We start from the raw sequence: 18,548 nt of genomic DNA on the forward strand, positions 1-18,548 counted from the left end.
ACCACTTTGTTATCAAATTAAAACTAGAGTATGTTACAACAAATTATGCTTTTATGAACATATCACTTTTAGCCACCTTGACTTCCCATTTCTATTTTTATAATATTTCTATCTTTATTTACCATGAACACTTCTTATTTTTATTTAAAGTTCATTTAAGTTTTGAACCATTTAAACAATTAAACATCCAAACGTTGCTATCCAATTTATCTATTTTGCTTCTTCTTTTCCTTATCTGTCCATGTGCATTTCAATTTAAAGTCAATACTTCCACACTTAAAACTCTGCATATCCTTTTAATTCCATTATAAAGTCTGCTTCCAGTAAAACATCAGCTTCTCAACTTCTGTTGCTGCGCCAAAACCTCTGTTGCTGCGCTAGTTAGTTAAAAGTTTATTAAACATTGTATCTCTTCTTTCTTTGTAAAACCATCAAACGACAGAATAGGAATCTCCTAAGTTCAAAAAACCATAGTTCTTTTCAAAGTAATCCACAATATGTAGCAAATCAAATAGGTTCTTTTCAGGGAAAGCAAATTTCCACAATGAGCACTTTCACTTAGTCACAGTTTCAATCGCCATTTTGTAACATTCATGTAGCAATCCGTTTGATCTCTTTGTCCGTTTGATCTCTTTGTCTGGCTTTTAAAGGTGGCAAATCCTTAGTTCACTTTCTTCTTTTCCAGTTCTCAGTTTTAAGAAAAAAGTTCAAATATCCAGCTTTATTTAGTTAATAAGCAATTCCCTCCAATCAATCAGTGGTGAAATACAGTTCTTAAAGGGTTTAAAACTTCTTTCCCTTCCCCCCCCCCAAATCTTCAAGCCCTTCTGATCTTCAGCCGCTAAGTAAGGCTGGGGGTCTTATTTATAAATATCTTCATTAGCGCGTTGTTTCTCGCCTGGGCTGGTGTCACTCACCCGGCTCCGAAGTGTTTCGTCCTTTCTTCCTTCCTCCTGCACTTTGCTTATCCCGATTTGTCGCAGTCTCGAGGCAGTTACCATGGCTGCCGTCCCCCGCCGCTGACTTAGAGGGTTGCCTGCGGTCTCCGAGGAACTTGCCTGTTCCTCTCGGCTGCCCAAGGGGTCCCTCTTTTTTCCCCTGTCCCTTCAGGACAGGGTAGGTCCGCAGACCTGTCAGCGGTGGTTAGCCAGACGGGGTTTTGGCAAGGCTCATCAGAGCCCCGCCATTTCCCCATCTGTATCGCCGCGATGCCAAATGGGAAGTCTTCAGCAGTGAAAGCAAATCTGTCATCAGCCTAATAGTGTAGTTGCTAAATATTTGAATTTGAGTGCTTCATCTTTACTTTTGCTTTGTATAGTAACATTTATTTGTACAGCAATTAAAACCAGCAGGATATTCTCTTGATAAATTGGCTATCAAGAATGAAAGATAATACTGCACTACAGAACTGAACTGATAATGTAGAAATTTGCTTTGCTTTTACTGTTATGTGTACAATTCATGATGAGGTTTTGACATCTTTTAGAAGAATTGATAACACCTCTGCCCCCCACCCACTTTCTATAATATTTTAATATCTTTATATTTGCAAGCACATATATTTAATATTCTTTATAAGGAAGTCAGTCCTTCAGAAACTACCCTGAAATATTATTCTGAAGCTGGAGCTTATTGAATAGCATAAAGAAAAGGGTTTGATCTCTGCACCAAATACATGCTGATACAAACCAAATACATAGGTTTAGACCAGGGGTGAAATGCTCCCGTATCGGACCGGATCGCCCGGTCCGGTAGCGATCTTGGCCATTGGTTCAGCGATTCGGTAGCGATGGTGGAGCAAAGCTCCGCCCACCTGCCTGGGTGTCATTACTTCCTGGTTTTAACCAGAAAGTAATCTGTTTTTTACCTTCTGCGCATGCGCAGAAGATTTTGCGCATGTGCAGAAGTTCTGCGCATGCACATGACGTGCGTGCGCTTCCAAACCGGTAAGGAAGGTAAGTAGATTTCAGCCCTGGTTTAGACCTGGGACACAGGTAAATTTTGTAGTCAAGAACTCAAGGTATCAGTAGGAATTTCTCACTCTTAGTGCCCCAGGAAGATGCAAGTTGGTAAGTGAAGTTCACTGAAGTAACTGTGCTAAATGAAGAAGATTTAGGTTTGTTTTGTTAGTTTCTGAAATCTCTCTTCTCTAGCGGGGAAATCCCATTCTCTCTGAGCCACCCAAAATTTAATTGCTATTCTAGTTGTTGATTCTGTCAGGTTTCAACTCTTAGCTGGAAAATCCCCAGCATTCCTGAATCCTAATAGGCGGGTTATGTAAACTGGGAAATGCCTCTAAAGTAAAGCTCTTGGATGCCGTCATTCGGTGACAGAGGTTGCTTGCTAATTGTGCTTTCTGAAAATCATTTTTCTAATGGTCCCATTTTTCCAGTTTCTCCTTTTGTGATCTGGGTAGACTAGCATAGCAGTCTGGTTGTTTTTTTGTTTTGTTTTGTTTTATCCCTAGTAAAAGACATTCATTGTTGAAGGCCTATTTTGTTTTATTTGCTTGTTTTTTTTTGAGGCCGAGCAGACAGTGGCACCTCTTAACTGCATGTACACACAAAGACACACCAGAGGCCACAGTATGAAAGGCCAGTTTGGATGTGAGTAATCCAAAATAAGGAAAGTCCACATGCATCTCTTCTTGCATGGTAATAAAAATGCACATTTGCATCCCATTTCCTGATAGCTACAATTGGCTGTGTCATTGCAGCACATCCAGGAAGCTTTAATGCTTAAGCAAACAAAGAACAAGGTAGATTTGGTGGCCCACCAAGCCTTGTCTTTATGCAGAAGGGACTTGGTCTGGGGCTTAGGAAGAGCAATTAGGAATTTTTGCTTATGTCTACATCTTCAACCACCTGAGGCAACCACTACAGTCTGTCTAAAGTTAGTGTCCACTTTTCATATTTTGCAATTCAAGAATTGAAACCAAGTTTTGTATTCTGTTCCAATAGTGGCCACCCTATTGCTATGAGGGAGCAGAACTACTTTTTTTTTTTAATTTGATTTATATGCCGCCCTTTTCTGGAGACTCAGGGCGGCTTACAATGTGTTAAGCAATAGCCTTCATACTTTTGTATATTTTTACAAAGTCAGCTTATTGCCCCCACAAACTGGGTCCTCAATTTATCTACCTTAGAAAGGATGGAAGGCTGAGTCAACCTTGAGCCTGGCAAGATTCGAACTTACTAATTGCAGACAGCTGGAGTTAAATTACAATGCATTAGTCTGCTGAGCTATCCAGGCTCCATACTTACAGTATGTAGCATTTTGCTCCCAGCATTTAATGCTCAGAGTTTCATCTTTCTGTTTCTTCAGCTTTTCTTTCCTTCTGTCTCCAAGATTGAGAGGAAATGGAAAAATTTATGAGTCTGGGGAGCCTTTTTCTATCCCCATCCAATTAATTGCCCCATTTCCATTATCTGGTTTGCTTTGCTTATTAGAAGCTAAGTGTCTCTTGAATGAACTCAATGTGTTTTTTGAAGAATATAGTCTATCTTAGCACATAGTGAGCACTTAACCAATTGTATGCTATTCCGGAAACCAGGATTAAGACTGGAATTTTGCAAGGATTGAATTTTGCCAGTACCTAGTATTGCTGAATATTTTTCAAATAATCGCTGGTGGAAAACTTCGTGGAGGATTACGGTAGTTTAATTTGCTGTACTGTAAAAACCAGCTCAACTACTTATTGTAAATATTATTTATGCACATTACTTATAAATTGTATTAATTAGCTCTTTGTTTTGATTTTCATTAAATGTATGACTAGTCAGTTACATGAAATAGGAGTTTTTTCAACAACCCTAACTAAAAACTCTGCATGGATTGGAAAAAAGAATCAGTGATATAGAACAGGTGCCATTTGCATCCTTGTAGTCATCTGTCACGGGAGTCCTTATTATAAGTACCTGGATTTGCATGAAATTACAAAGCACAAAAGCATGTAGGTATTCTCAGAGGGAAGAAAATTTTAGAACCTTTTTGTAATTGGCTGCTTTTGTAACAGTTTCATAGAGATGTTTAGGTTACAAATTCAGCTGAGATTGCCATACTTTTCAGAAGTTCAAAGGATCACTAACTGATCTAAAGATAATTTTCAGAGGTAATACATATGAAGTTAAGCCAATATTTTTAAAATGAGGCATTCCCAATGTAAATATTAGTGATCTGAGACTCTGACCTGAAACAGAACTGCACACTTAAATAATAAAAAATACTCCTGTGTGGGAACTTGCTGTTGAATATACTGTAATGTAAAATGTGTACTCAAAGAACAATTTATTGGAGAAGAAATGCTAAAGACCTTGATGGGATTTATTTCAAATATAGTTGCATAGAATTGCTCATTAAACAACTTTCCTTAATCCGATGTCCTCTAGAATGTACCTATTGGACTACAAGTCCCATCATCTCCAGCTAACAAAGTTGCTGTCTATATTTGACTTAATCCAGCATAATGGATGAATTATATGCAACATTGACTTCTTTTTGTTTTGAGATTATAGAAGGAAGGAGCGTGGAGGATTTTATCAGAACAAGGTAGAAAGAAAAGTCATGATGATTATATATTATTTCAGTTGTAGGCAACTTAATTGCTGAGGACATGAGTGGGAAGTATGTTTTGTTTTCAGATTTTGTGGCTTTCCCACTGTATCTAATTACTCAATGTGAAAAGAGAATGCTGAACTGAATGGACCTTTAGTCTTATCCAGCATTATATTTCTTACGATTTTATCATTACATGACATGTTCTACTCCAACTAAAGCTTCTTAAACACATACCCGGGCCCCTGCCATAATTCAATGCAGATTAGATTGAAAAAGAGTTCAGATTTCTTAGAGCATTATTTTTGAGGTTCAGTGCCAAGACCTTTAATCTGTAATGTATTTTCGAAGACATTCCTACACCATTTCCCAGGTATCTGAAAATGTTACAGGTATACTGCTTAATTCCTGCGAGTCCCTTGGACTGCAAGGCGATCAAACCGGTCAGTCCTAGAGGAGATCAACCCTGACTGCTCTTTAGAAGGCCAGATCCTGAAGATGAAACTCAAATACTTTGGCCACCTAATGAGAAGGACCGACTCACTGGAGAAGAGCCTAATGCTTGGAACGATTGAGGGCAAAAGAAGAATGGGATGACAGAGAATGAGGTGGCTGGATGGAGTCACTGAAGCAGTGAGCTTAAATGGACTCCAGAGGATGGTAGAGGACAGGAAGGCCTGGAGGAACGTTGTCCATGGGGTCACAATGGATCGGACACGACTTCGCAACTAACATAACTAACTAACCCCCTCCTGCGCGAGCTGCACTGGCTCCCAGTGGTCTTCCGGGTGCGCTTCAAGGTTTTGGTTACTATCTTTAGAGCGCTCCATGGCTCAGGACCAGGGTACTTACGAGACCGCCTCCTGCCACCAATAGCCTCTCACCGACCAGTTCGCTCCCATAGAGAGGGACTCCTCAGGGTGCCGTCGGCCAAACAATGTCGACTGACGGCCCCCAGGGGGAGAGCCTTTTCTGTGGGGGCACCTACCATCTGGAACGGGCTTCCCCCGGAGTTACGAAACATCCAAGACTTACGCATTTTCCGCCGAGCCCTGAAAACATTTCTATTCCAACAAGCTGGTCTGGCCTAACTCTCCCTTTTTAATTGGCTTTTAAACTGTCTTTTAAATTGGGTTTTAAACCTCTTTAGATAAATTTGGATGTTTTTTAATCTTTGAGCCTAAATTACTTAATCTGTTTCTTAATAGTTTTTAACTTCTATATGTATTTGTATTTATTATGGCTGTTCACCGCCCTGAGTCCTTCGGGAGTAGGGCGGTATACAAATATGAAAAATAAAATAAAATAAATAAAATAAACAACAACAACAACAATACTGCTTAATAGTGATTTTTGAGTTAGAAGTATTTGATAATTTAATGCTGATTACTGTTTCTGTGTCACAGTTGCCTGCCCTGAGAATAACAGCTTACATGGAGAATGTGCAAATCAGAAGTATAAATGCAGAATGCAAATTAATTTTTGTAAATAAATCAGAATGGAAAAAGTATGTAATCTGAAACATTGAGCAACATGTGATAGCACGAATGTGAACAATGTAATTCAAAGCCTGTGTAAAAAACGTATGTGGGGAAAAAACCTCTAGAGTTCTCAAGAAGTGAGTAGGAGGGCATTGGTGAAACGTCAGGAATTAAAAGCTTGGATCTCCTCAATTGCAGTTGTTTCTTGAGAATTGTCATTCATCCTAATATGCTAGAATGACTGGAATCGGGAGGTGACCAATGTCAGAAAAATTGAATCAAGGGAGATGCATGGGACATAGCACATTTGGTCGCAAGACTCTTTGGACTTTCCAAAATCTACTTCAGCAATAAAATTTAGATCAGGGTTGCATGTCACAAATGCTGGAATGGACTAATGGTGTCTAAATATTGGCCTTATATATTTCTTAGTAACTTAGAAAAAGTATTTTTTCCTGTTTCTACAGAAGCTACTTATCTATTTGTGATTCACTTACTTTTTTGTTGCCTGTATTGATCAATGGTTGATTTGTTCATACCTGATAACACACATATTTTAAATTCCAATTTAGGTCTCTTTCGTGAACGATTTTTATCAAGTGAGATTTATTCTATGTCTGCCTTGGTCCACCTGCCATCAGTTCTTTTTGCTATGTGACCAGCCCATTTCCATTTCAATTCTTTTACTCTCTTGATGATATTGTATACTTTCGTTTGTTCTCTAATCCGTGTGCAGGTCTTTCTATCTGGTCTTGTAATGCTGAGCATGTATTTCTCCATGGCTCCTTGCATCATTTGTAGCTTTTGTATCGATTCTCAGTTACTGTTCTCTAAATTTCCTGTTAATCCCTATGGATAAAAATTATCAAATTTTATATGGAGAAAGGCAGAAAAATGTCAACACCCCCCCCACCCCCGGGGACTGTTTGGTTATTACAGAGATTTCCTAACCACATTATGTCCATACCTCATTGATCTAGATCAGGGGTGTCAAGCTGGTGGCCCATGGGCCGGATGCATCACGCACAGGCCACACCCACTTCAGCTCTGTGAAGGGAAAAAATGGTGCAAAAGGTCACGTGATGGCAATGTGACACTGTGAGTTTGACACCCATGATCTAGATCAGCAGTCCTCAAACTTTTTAAACGGGGCCAATTCATGGTCCCTCAGACTGTTGGAGGCCAGACCTGCTGGGTGGGTGTGGCTAGGTGGTCGTGTGACTGGGTGGGTGTGGCTAGGTAGTCGTGTGACTGGGTGGGCATGGCTAGGTGGTCATGTGACTGGGTGGGCATGGCCAATTTGGCAGTCCATTAAACAATACACACAAATTAAACTTTAATTTGTTATGCTCCTGGGGGTGCCTGGGGGGGAGGGACTTCTATTTGTGTGTGTGTCCCTCCCTCCCTTCCTCCCTTCCTCTCTCTCTCTCTATGGAGGCTGGGGAGGCCAAAACGGGCCCATTTTTGGCCTCCCAGGGCCTCCGTGCGTCCCATTTGTGGCCTCAGCCTCCAGAAGGCAGGTGCGGGCTGGCAGGTAGGTGGGGTGATGTGGGCAGGGTATCCTCGTGGTCCCGCGTGGGCTGGATTAATGGCTTCAGCGGGCCGTATCCGGCCTGCAGGCTGTAGTTTGAGGACCTCTGATCTAGATGGTTGTCACTGAACAAGAAATTGATATCTAGAAAAATGTAATCTAAATTCAGATTAATTGTTTCTATTAAAGGCCTAGTCTACAGGCAGGATATTATTGGTGACTGTTGATACACCGACTGAAACTGTCCCATGCTGTTAAGTATTTCAACCTTCTTAGATGATTCTCTTCGGGAATGCTAACTTTTTCTTGTTGTTTTTCACATCAGGCAGAAATACCTGGAAATTCAGTAATTAATTTGCAGTCATGGAAAGCAAGGGGCCTTATCGAATCTATGACCCTGGTGGGGGAACACAGGAACAAGCATCTGCTGCCTTTGAACGGCTAGTGGAAGAAAATGCAAAACTTAAGGAGAAAATGCAGGGGATTAAATCTCTAGGTAACGGTGAGCATGAAAATGAAGCACAATTGACTCCTTGTTATTATTGTTGATGACTTTGGAATCCCATCATATGTGTGACAACCTAGAGAAAAACAGCTTTTTATCTAGTTCTTATCAGTAAACCCCTCAAATCCGCAACTTCATAAAAGTTAAGTTGGAGCATAAGAGGCCCTTTACCAGTAGGTGCATCTGTTTGGTTGGGTGGAATTATTGTAGAAAATAAGCAGGAGTGGTCTGACAGCAAATGTAATTCAAGTAAGAAGAAAAGTAACTTAAGTGCAATTTGTAATCTTAATATTTGCATTATAAAGGGGTACATTTCTCTCCCCCCCACCACTCATCAGTTGATTTATGGGCTGCAATTGGTCAGTTTTTGTAGGCAAAAGAGGATAAAAATCACCTCTGATAGCAGCAGAAGGTATGAAGTTATTTTCTTCTCCTTCACAGTGGAAGAGAAGCCTAGTCTGAAGTAGAAATAGTATATATATAGCTTAAGAAGGAAGACAGCAGCTTCTGCAACTACATGTTTTCCTTTTTCGTACCAATACAAAATAACATTGTTTGCACTTTATATTACAAATTGAAGAGTTGTATGATATCAGCCAGACATTTTAAATATGATGTTGCACATAAACTGGGCATGATAAATTCTCTGGATTGAGACATACATGACCTACATATTTAATGCTTTCATTGCCATTAGCACTTCTGAATGAAAAGAAACGGAAGCATCTTCATAGGCTTCTGTTTCTGTTGATATTGCTGCCTTCTTACCTCACCCTACAGAGCCACATGTACTTTTAGAGAGCCAGTTTGATGTAGTGGTTAAGAGGCTGGCCTAGAAACGAGGAGACTATGAATTTTAGTCCCGCCTTAGTCATGAAAGCCAGCTGGATGACCTCTCTCTCAGCCCAATCCACCTCACGGGGGGGGGGGGGGGGAGGGTTGTGGTGGGGAAAATAGGAGGAATAAGGAGTACTGTATTATATATGTTTACCACCTTGAGTTACTTATAAGATAATAAAGGCAGGATCAGAATCAAATAAATAAATAAATAACAAATCTCAGTCTAAAGCATTAAAGCTGAATTATGGATATACATGAATGAGGCACTTGTGTAAAGTGAAAAGGTTATCTTTTTCCTACATAGAGATACTTGCTTAATTAACTACCTTGTCAGTGTACAAACATTTGACTGTTCTGCTGAGAAGTGAGGATCATCTCTATCGGGGGTGGGTTCTACTTACCTTTACTACCGGTTCGCAACGGGATCGCATGCACGTGCTCGCTTCGCTCGCGCATGTGCCTTGCTTCTGCACATGTGCCGATCACCAATGATGATATCTGGGGTGGTGGGCGGGGCCTCCTGCTGGTTTTACTACCGGTTCTTGTGAACCGGTCCGAACCGGGGGCAACCCACCACTGATCTCTATGTAGAAAAGGATAAGCTATCAAATGTTCATTGGATTAAAATGCAGTACAATGGGGCGAGCATTGTAAACTGGGCTACAAATATGATGTTTTGCTAGAAAAAAAAGATCTGAGCATGGGTCAGGAAGCTCCGAATGATACCCTTTCTGTTTTGCCAGGAGAGTTATTAGAAGAGTCTCAGTTAGAAGCGTCCAGATTACGTCAAAAAGTGGAAGACCTTGTGAAGGACAACGAAATGCTAAGATCAGCCTCCTCTTTTGAGAAATTTGAAGAAATAGCAGGTATGAGAATATTAAAACAAATATGGGAATGTCCCCTAAATTCATGCATTAATGTGCAAGAGAAAGGGAATGGAATTTGAAAAAAGATCGGAAAAAAAGAGAAGTTTTGAGTGGGGCAGGAAAAATAAATCTGCAATTGTGCCTTTTCCTGTTCTGGCAGATAAATCGGATATAGTAAAATACACTTGAATCTACACTGTGACATATGAAAAGCATTCACACGAATAGGAAAGCTTGTATAAAATGAACTCAGCTCTTCTAACAGTTCCGTGTTTTCACCTTTATGAATACAGTAGAATTGAATTATAGCTGTAGGAACAGAGCAATGGAAACTGTCCTAGGTTTTATCCAGTGGGGGAAAAAAAATCTCAAAAAGTAAGAGATGAGAAAAACTCTTAGGTTGAAGGGTTAATGCCACCGGGAGTGACCAAGTTGCTAAATCGATGAATAGTTTATTTATTTTGATTTATTTAAAAGATTTCTGTGGCCATCTATTTGAAAAAAAACAAAACAACTCTGGGTGGCGCCCAATGGCAATAAAAAGCAAAAAATGATAATAATTTAAAAATTCCAATAACCAACAACAAACCCAACCCAATAAATGCAATAAACACAAAAAGCAAATGTCTGATGTCCCCAGTCTTTCTCCTCCAATGCAGCCATCACCACTATCTTCAGGTTAGACCTCATAATGGAGATGAGGATGGCAACATTTCCCTGAACTACTGGACAGGGCAACAGAAGCTACGTGGGGGGAGGTGGTTCACATCTAGCATATAGATTCTTGTAACCAGCACCATGAATTGCATTTGAGAACATCCTGGCACCCAATGCAGCAATTGTGTAAGATAACAGTGCTGAGATTTCCTGGTAGCCACATTGGCTGCTATTTGAGATCAGCTGAAGTTTTTGTGGGCATCCCCATGTAGAGCAAATAATAATCCAATTGTGAATAACTTGGAGCATCTGCACTCAAATGTCAATAAGTGACAAGTTGCTTTACTTTCATTGTTTTGAAACTTTATAAAGAAACGGTGTACGCTTAATCTTCGAAATGATGCATTTTCTCTTACTGTATTGCTGAAGCCACAAAACTCTCTCTTCAGTTCTTAAGAAAAGGAAAGAAGCTGACATTGTCAAGACAGGTTCTGCCTATCCGAGATGGAAGGGAATAGATCACTCCAATTTGGCCTTTCAATTTTATCTCTTTTCATAAATGCAGTGTCTCCTGTTTCTGCATCAGTTCAGATTTTTTAAAAGTACATGAACATCCACATTTACATGCTAGATAAACATACATTTAAAAACAAAGTTCTAATTATGTACTTCATTATAATTCACATACTTAATTTGGAAAGTGCAAATCGGTCTGATAGATAAGATTCTACAAGTGTTCTTCATTCTATGCCACTATGCCGGGTTCTGAAGAGTTCTAGAGTAGTTGAGAATTCACCTAAGTTTCTGCAATAAACCAAATTATTTGTTTGACTGATTGATATAGCTGTCCATCTTCTAATCAAACCTCTGGCCAGAGAATAAAGATAAAAAACCCAGTAGAATAAGTATAAATAATAACAACAGAATAAGCAACAGAAACACAGTAATAGGACAGTAACAGCCAAAGACAATCAAACTCTATTCATGTAAACCCATGTCAGAAAAAAAACAGAATGACCAGTTCGCCCAGCCTACAAGAGCCATAAGCTGGAGTTTATCCACATCTTCAAGGCTTTATAAAATGTCATCAGGGTTGGGGTTAAATTAATTTGGAGTGGGAGCCTAATGGGAGAGAATAATATATCTATGGTTCTAGATCAGTAACAATTGAGACATCTTCTGTATCTTGACATTACCAATTGTAGTATGTGCTGTACCTGTGAATTAATTCCTAATTGCAATATTAATTTGTATGATGAAATACTGTGACCTAGTAGGTTAACCAGAATTTTGAGTGAACTGTCTGTGAACAGGGAATACCATTAAGTTGTCCAATTTAATTTTTCTCTTACTTGAAATGTCTAGGCTTTCATGAGCTTATTTAGGTTCCTTAATATCTTTTTGTCCTTCTTGTTATTCTCCAAAACCTTTGCATGCCACTCTCTATCGATGCTGGAGTCTTGAAAATGTTAAGTGTCAACTACTTCTATCTATTGCTGAACTTTAATTCTTCTTGCTTTCCAGTTGATATAATCGGCTTTCTTGATGTTCAAGGAAAGCCTTGCCTACTTGCTCTTCTGTTTTGCTTTTAGAAGACCTTCTTAGGTCTTTTTCAGTTTCTGCAATCAAGGTAATGTTGGCATATCTCAGATTATTGACATTCCTTCCAGCGAAGATTTTTACTCCAACCTAGTACTTCCTAGTACTGTAGTCTATATGTTGTATTCAGTATATAAATGGAACAAATATGGTGATAGAATGCAATCCTGTTTGACTCAGAATTTTGTTCTCATGGTGACTTCCTAGTCATTGCAGAGATTTCTTATCAGGAAAGGATATTGAGGTATATTCATTGCTTTGAAGGGCTGCTAAAGTCTTGGATGATTAACACTATCAAAAACTTTTGAATAAAACAGAAATAGAGCTCCTTTTGATATTCTCTTGCTGTTTCCATTAAAACAGTCAATATTATTATAAAGTTTCATATTTCCTTGTTTGTTTTTTTAACCTGCTAGTTTAATTGTCACTTCTCTCTCAATACAGGATGCTGCGGACTCTGATCTCATTTGTAGAATTTTCAACAGAATCTTTCTGCCACGTATTAAGGCTATTCTTATTAACACAGTTAATAATTATTAATTATATATAAAATGATCCTTTATCTATATGCTCTAATTAGGAGATAAAACTCCCTTTTTAAGGATTTGAATCTTTCCCAGTCTTTGGTGGGTGCTTTCCCAGTCTTTGGTGGTCCATGGTGCTTTTCTTGATCTTTAATGTTTCCACACCAGCCTTCTTCAAGAGCTCTATGGGGATCCGTCCCTGAGGCTCTTCAATTTGCCAGTTGTTTCATATTCCATTTCATTTCCTCCTCAAGCACCATTGGTTCCTCCTCACATTCTTCTTTCTCTAATACATTGTCATCTTAGTTGATCTTTTTGTACAGGTTTTCTGGATATTTCTTCCAACTTTTTCATCTTATGTTCCATCATTAATTCATTTGATGTTCTTTATGACTTGTGTTTTTCTGATTTTCTTAAATAGGTCCCTTGTTCTTCCCATTCTATTATTTTATTCTATTTGTCTATAGTCTGAATTTGTATATACATCGTTATTTCTTCTCACCTGTCACTGGTAGTTTGTATTAGGTTCTCTATTTTCTCTAGATCTGCTTTGGCATTTGCCTTCTTTTCTTAGCCATTTCTATTACCTTGTTTGATAGCCAGCGCATTAGTTGTTTTCTTCTGGCTTTTAATATTTATTTTTTTAGCTTTCTCTTTTACAATTATTTTAACTAACTCCAACAAATCCTTGAGTTTTCTGTCAACTAGGTGCAACCCTTTGAATCTGTTTCTCATCTCAATCTTATATTCTTCTGCAATGGGTTTATAGTATGTATCCCACTGAAAACAGAGTCTTCTCTAGTTTTTTTCAGACTGGTGTATTTCTATGACTAGAGCGGATGATCTAATTCACAGTCAGCATCCAACATATTTTGCAATTCAGTATAGTTATTTTCCATCTGTTGTTACATAAAATATATTCTGTTGATTATAGTGTTGCCCATTTGGAGATAATCCAGATTAAGAGCTGTCTCTTGTTGTTGAAAAGTAATGTATTAAGGGACATAAATCCTATTTTTTATATGGAAAACTATTAGTCATTGTTCTGCATCATTGCAGGTTCCTATTCTGAATCTTCCAATTGTATTGCATATAGTTCCTCTTCAATTTTTACATTAAAACTGACTCTCAGAACCATCAGAAATTCATTGACTCGAAAAGGCTGGAAGAACAGGCTGGGAATTTATATTAAACATTACAACCAGTCCAGATTAATTAATATTCAAAATGTGATTCCCCCCCCCCCCCACTTCTACAGCATTTTGTTTTTTTCCCACCCCATATATGTTACTTTCTTTTGATCTGGAAATTCTGAATGTCTATGGAGGTTCTCAGTCATCCAAGTTATATATGTCCCAAAGGTGCTTTTTCAAAAGGCAACTAGACTTTGTTTTTTTCTTGAAAAAGTTTCACTTCTCATCCAAGAAGTTTCTTCAGTTGTGATTGAATGGAAAAAGATAGAAAGATTTATATTCCTTGAAATCATCTGGTCTTTAGCACTCATTCTGAGAGTTGTTGAGGCCACTTGGATGTTCATCTGTGCCCTAAGGGTCACTTTAATAGTGTAAATGGTGTGGAATCTTCTTGGAACTGCTGAAAAGATTGTGTTGTAAACAGGAGATAAGTGATGTCATATCCCTCCCCTTAGTTGAGAGAGGGCTGTTCAATCTGAATATAGATGGCCTGTTTGACCCTTCTTTTGGAAGTCCTGAAACTTGGCAGAGAATTATATTCCTGAGATATTACTGGTTTATGTATTGTGATATTTTTCTTTTGAGATTGGAAACCTCTTTTGCTACATATTGGGCTTGAGTTACTGTAATTCCTTTAGAAACCATAAGTAAGCCAGAAAAAAATCAGATTTATAAAGATAAAGGTAAAGGTTTCACCCGTCCAGACATTCCTGACACTAGGGGGCAGTGCTCATTTCTGTTTCTTAACCGAGGGAGCCAGCATTGTCTGAAGACACTTATGTGGTCCTGTGGTCAGCATGACTAGTGCCGAGGCGCACAGAACACTGTTATCTTCCCACTGAAATGGTACCTATTTATCTATTCACATTTGCATGCTTTCGAATTGCTAGGTAGGCAGAAGCTGAGGCAAGTAACAGAATAGCAGAGTTGGAAAGGACCTTGGAAGTCTTCTAGTCCAACCCTCTGCTCAAGCAGGAACCCTATAGCATTCCAGACAAGTGGCTGTCCAGTCTCTTCTTACAAGCCTCCAGTGATGGAGCATCCACAACTTCTGAAGGCAAACCATTCCACTGATCAATCATTCTCATTGTTAGGAAATTTCTCCTTAGTTCTAGGTTGCTTCTCTTCTTGATTAGTCAAGTAACGAGAGCTCATCTTGTTGTGCAGCACTCAGGTGCCAAACCCAGGCATGAACAGGGAAAAGTCAGCTGATGACAGCCTATTGGAGGAACAAAGGTGAAAGCTGGAAGGAATAGAGTTCAGAATGGAGGTGAGAGCAGCCTTCCGAGTCTAAGAGAAACCTCCTGGCAGGGGACCTGAAGATTGGAGCTAGAGCCTGAACAGAAAGTGAAGCCACTCTTTAAGGTCATAAGGGAAAGTTGAAGCAGGGAGATCTGGCCAAAGGACATTTCTAGCAATATTTGAAATATTTGAAACCTTTATCCAAGGAGCTAGCAGTAGCAGAAGGAAGTGGAGCTAGTGGAAGATTGCTATACATAAATTATCCTTAGTTGTGAGAGACTGACTAAAGGTTAGGAAAATCTCATCTGAGGAAACCACAGTTGAAAGATCAAGTGGTTGGGGAAGATTCCTTATGCATTAGAAAACATAACTAAATGTATGGATTGAAGTAATCTTTGGCTTCTGATAGAAAATCAAATCCTTAGTAAGCCCTTAATATATATCCCATAGTAAGTATTTTCCTTTTGTTCTATATGTAAACTGTTCTTACGGTGATGTCAGTACTATGTATGTGCCTTATATAAAATAAAAACAGAGTTTTATGTTTTATATAAGGCACACTGTGTTTTTTTGCTTAGAGTAGTTAAACATTTTATGGTTGAAGGAGTGGTCCCTAATGGTAAGGTTGTTTTAACTTTGTTAAACATTGTATCAGAGAATGCTATAAATCCAAGCCTATATTTTCTTGAAAAAACAAAACCAGTCAAGTGTCCACATGGTTTTGTCATGGGATTAAAGGAAACATATTTTACATGGTTTAATTGAGTACTTTTAATAACTGTTGGAGATGTAATTTACAGTTTTCTGCCTTGGGCATCAAAATAACTGAAACCAGATCTCTAGAAAGACACATAGTATGATAGAGATTTGCTTAAAGGCTAAAATGCATGACTAAAATGATAGATCCAAATGAAAAGGCTCACGGGGAAGTCTCGGTTAATCTTAGAAAATGTAATAATTAGTGTACAATTTATTTCAATAGAGAGTACATACTTGTATTTTAAGTAACTTTTAAAATATGTAAAAGGTTTTCAAACCACGATAATTATCTCCTTTTGAAAGATAAATTAACAGCAAATGGAAAAGCTGAGGAATAATTTTGATCTTTCAATATTACAGCATGCTAAGCCCAGGAGGAAAGGGGGGAAATTCCAGCTGACTTTGATCAAATGTCATTTATATACATTTGCATTGCACACAAATGTTGCCCTAGAGACAGCCACTTACACCATATGGGAAGATAATTTGACATGTGGATTTTTGTTACTCTTTAGGGCTTATTAGAACCTCTTAATAAGAAGGTGAAGAGGACTTTAGACTTCTTGGTATATCTGATTGGGCTTTTCTTAAACAAGGAATTGGTTAAGTGCAAATAATGGTCATGTTTGCTGTGAAACCTCAGAATTTATTTCCTGTAACTGCAGGCCATGGCTTTTTCATTCTGTCCAAATATCTATTTAGTCTCCCCCTCCCCCCCCGCTTTCTTTTTCTTCTCATTGTGCTTATTTCTGCTCACAGAATCAGGACTCCGAGGCTCACTAATTCACTCTTTTTATAGGTGAGATTCCAGAACTTTGCTCGTCCTCCGATGTTCCAGCTGAGGGTGAGAAGACTCTAGAAAAAACAGCACAGAAGCCATCTTCCAGTGTAAGAAATCAGTCTTGAGTATTTTTATAGCTATAACCACAAATAAACAAATTAACCAAATGGTTATGTATACACAATAGTTGATGCCTCAATTTATTTGGGGGATGAAGTGAATTGGTTTGCTAGAATGCAGCGAAGATATAGCAGTTAATAATAACTTAGCTGGCAGGATTGGGGCAATTTATTTCACTGAATTAGATACCACATGACTTCTGTTATTCTGACTTGAAATTGACTCTAAGTGGCCAGAGCAGTGCTAAAGTACCTTTAGCAGAGGCATGAGGCTTACAGAAATATATAAAACTATGTAACTCTCCTATCCCAAAATCTCTGTCTTCAGGAGTTGTTGATAGTTATTTGGAAAAGCACAGGATGGGGAAATTGGGTAGCTAAGTCTTTTCTATATCCTGGTACACTGTGTGACTACCTTTAAGAGAAACACTCTGGTTAACAGATAAAGTTCTACTACAACATTTTGTTGTAGGTTGCTGTTTTTGTTATTTGTTCGAAGGCTATCTAACCATCGGTTTACATAATTTTAAACAAAACAAAGCATTTAAATGTGCTTTCTTCCCCCCTGTCTCTTTCTTTTAAGGGATCATCATCTGAATTTGAAATTGTTGGCAATGAAGATAAGAGGTCCTCTCAAGAGACTAGTAGGAAATCTGTAAGTAATGAAACATTTTTCAAAACTTCCTTGTGCAATTTTAGAAATGAAAATAGGGACAGGTAGTTATGGAGCAATTAACAGAAAACAGGCTAACTTTGATATTTACCTGGAATTGATTGATCGATTACTTTAAAAAAAATAAATTATAACCCAATACTTAAGTGTATTGCATCATGTAGCATCTTGTAGGAAAAGGTTATGCTCATTCTTAATGAGCTTAATAGTCTTAACATTTAACAGTGTCAGGCATCCTATCTAGAAACAATAGATGCATATGTGCATAAGTGTATGTGTGTGAAAAGGGGAAAATGTTCCTCTGTAGCCCATTGTTAAGATTCAAAATACTGCCCAAGTGCTTTTTGATCATTGGGGGAAAAGATACCTATGTTCCCATTCTTTTTTCCTTCATGGTGGACAAAGGGTGAGGACAAGGGAGATTCTTCAGTTTAAGGGAAAAGGTGATCAATTCTACGAATTATAGAAGTGGGAGGTGTAATGCGTTCATACATTATGTGGTCGGTTGCTCCATTCATTGCTGCTTTAGTTTCTTTAGTTTCTGTATGCTCTGTCTCCAAGGAGCTGGCTTTTTCTGTCTGGAGCCATCAGCTGCTCATTACTGCTATTGATATTTTTTTTGCCCCCCAAAAGCACACAACTGCACAAATCATGCATAAGGAGCCCTGGTGGTGCAGTGGTTGAAATGCAGTATTGCAGGCAAACTCTGTCTACAGCCTGGAGTTCGATCCTGACCGGCTCAAGATTGACTCAGCCTTCCATCCTTCTGAGGTCAATTAAATGAGAACCCAGATTGTTGGGGGGTGACATGCTGGCTCTGTAAACCACCCAAAGAGTGTTGTAAAGCATTATGAGTTACCATATAAGTTTAAGTGCTATTGCTGTTGTTGTGTGCCAAAGGATTTCTTCACTTGGCCCTTTCCCAGATCAGATTTACAGAAACTGTTAGAAGTGTTAGTGTAAGAAAAATAATCTAAAGGTGATATTGTCAAGAGGGTTTTTTTCTCCTTTCTTACTTATATATGCAAAGCTGCTATCAGGTCAGCTATTTCCTTGTCTTCGGTAGCAATATATATTTACAAGCTTAGGCAATCAGCTAGCAGAATGGCAGGCAACATCACAGGCATAGAGCATAAAGCCTTTCTTTAAAAAGGTGGGGCAAGAACCAGTGTTGCTTGAGTAAGTTTATGTCAACAATAAGCAGATCAAGCTCATTCTCCTCAC

The 18,548-nt window shown here is 38.6% G+C and overlaps 1 protein-coding gene across 4 annotated transcripts in view; it reads left to right on the forward strand.

The window, feature by feature from the left end:
* Nucleotides 1-18,548, forward strand: part of TNIP1 (TNFAIP3 interacting protein 1) — a 61,098-nt gene that overhangs the window by 15,562 nt on the left and 26,988 nt on the right. For 2 of the 4 annotated variants that reach the window (XM_070937211.1, XM_070937214.1), the window contains exons 2-5: nt 7,892-8,068; nt 9,655-9,777; nt 16,551-16,639; nt 17,235-17,306. In XM_070937211.1, coding sequence (XP_070793312.1) covers nt 7,930-8,068; nt 9,655-9,777; nt 16,551-16,639; nt 17,235-17,306 — 423 coding nt within the window. In that variant the 5' untranslated portion in view covers nt 7,892-7,929. The remainder of the gene's footprint in view (nt 1-7,891; nt 8,069-9,654; nt 9,778-16,550; nt 16,640-17,234; nt 17,307-18,548) is intronic. The other 2 variants (XM_070937212.1, XM_070937215.1) reach the window with 1 other exon arrangement.

This window comes from Pituophis catenifer, unplaced genomic scaffold (assembly GCF_029215685.1).
Source record: "Pituophis catenifer annectens isolate HBS135680 unplaced genomic scaffold, rPitCat1.0.hap2 SCAF_2, whole genome shotgun sequence".
NCBI classification, from domain to species: Eukaryota; Metazoa; Chordata; class Lepidosauria; order Squamata; family Colubridae; genus Pituophis; species Pituophis catenifer.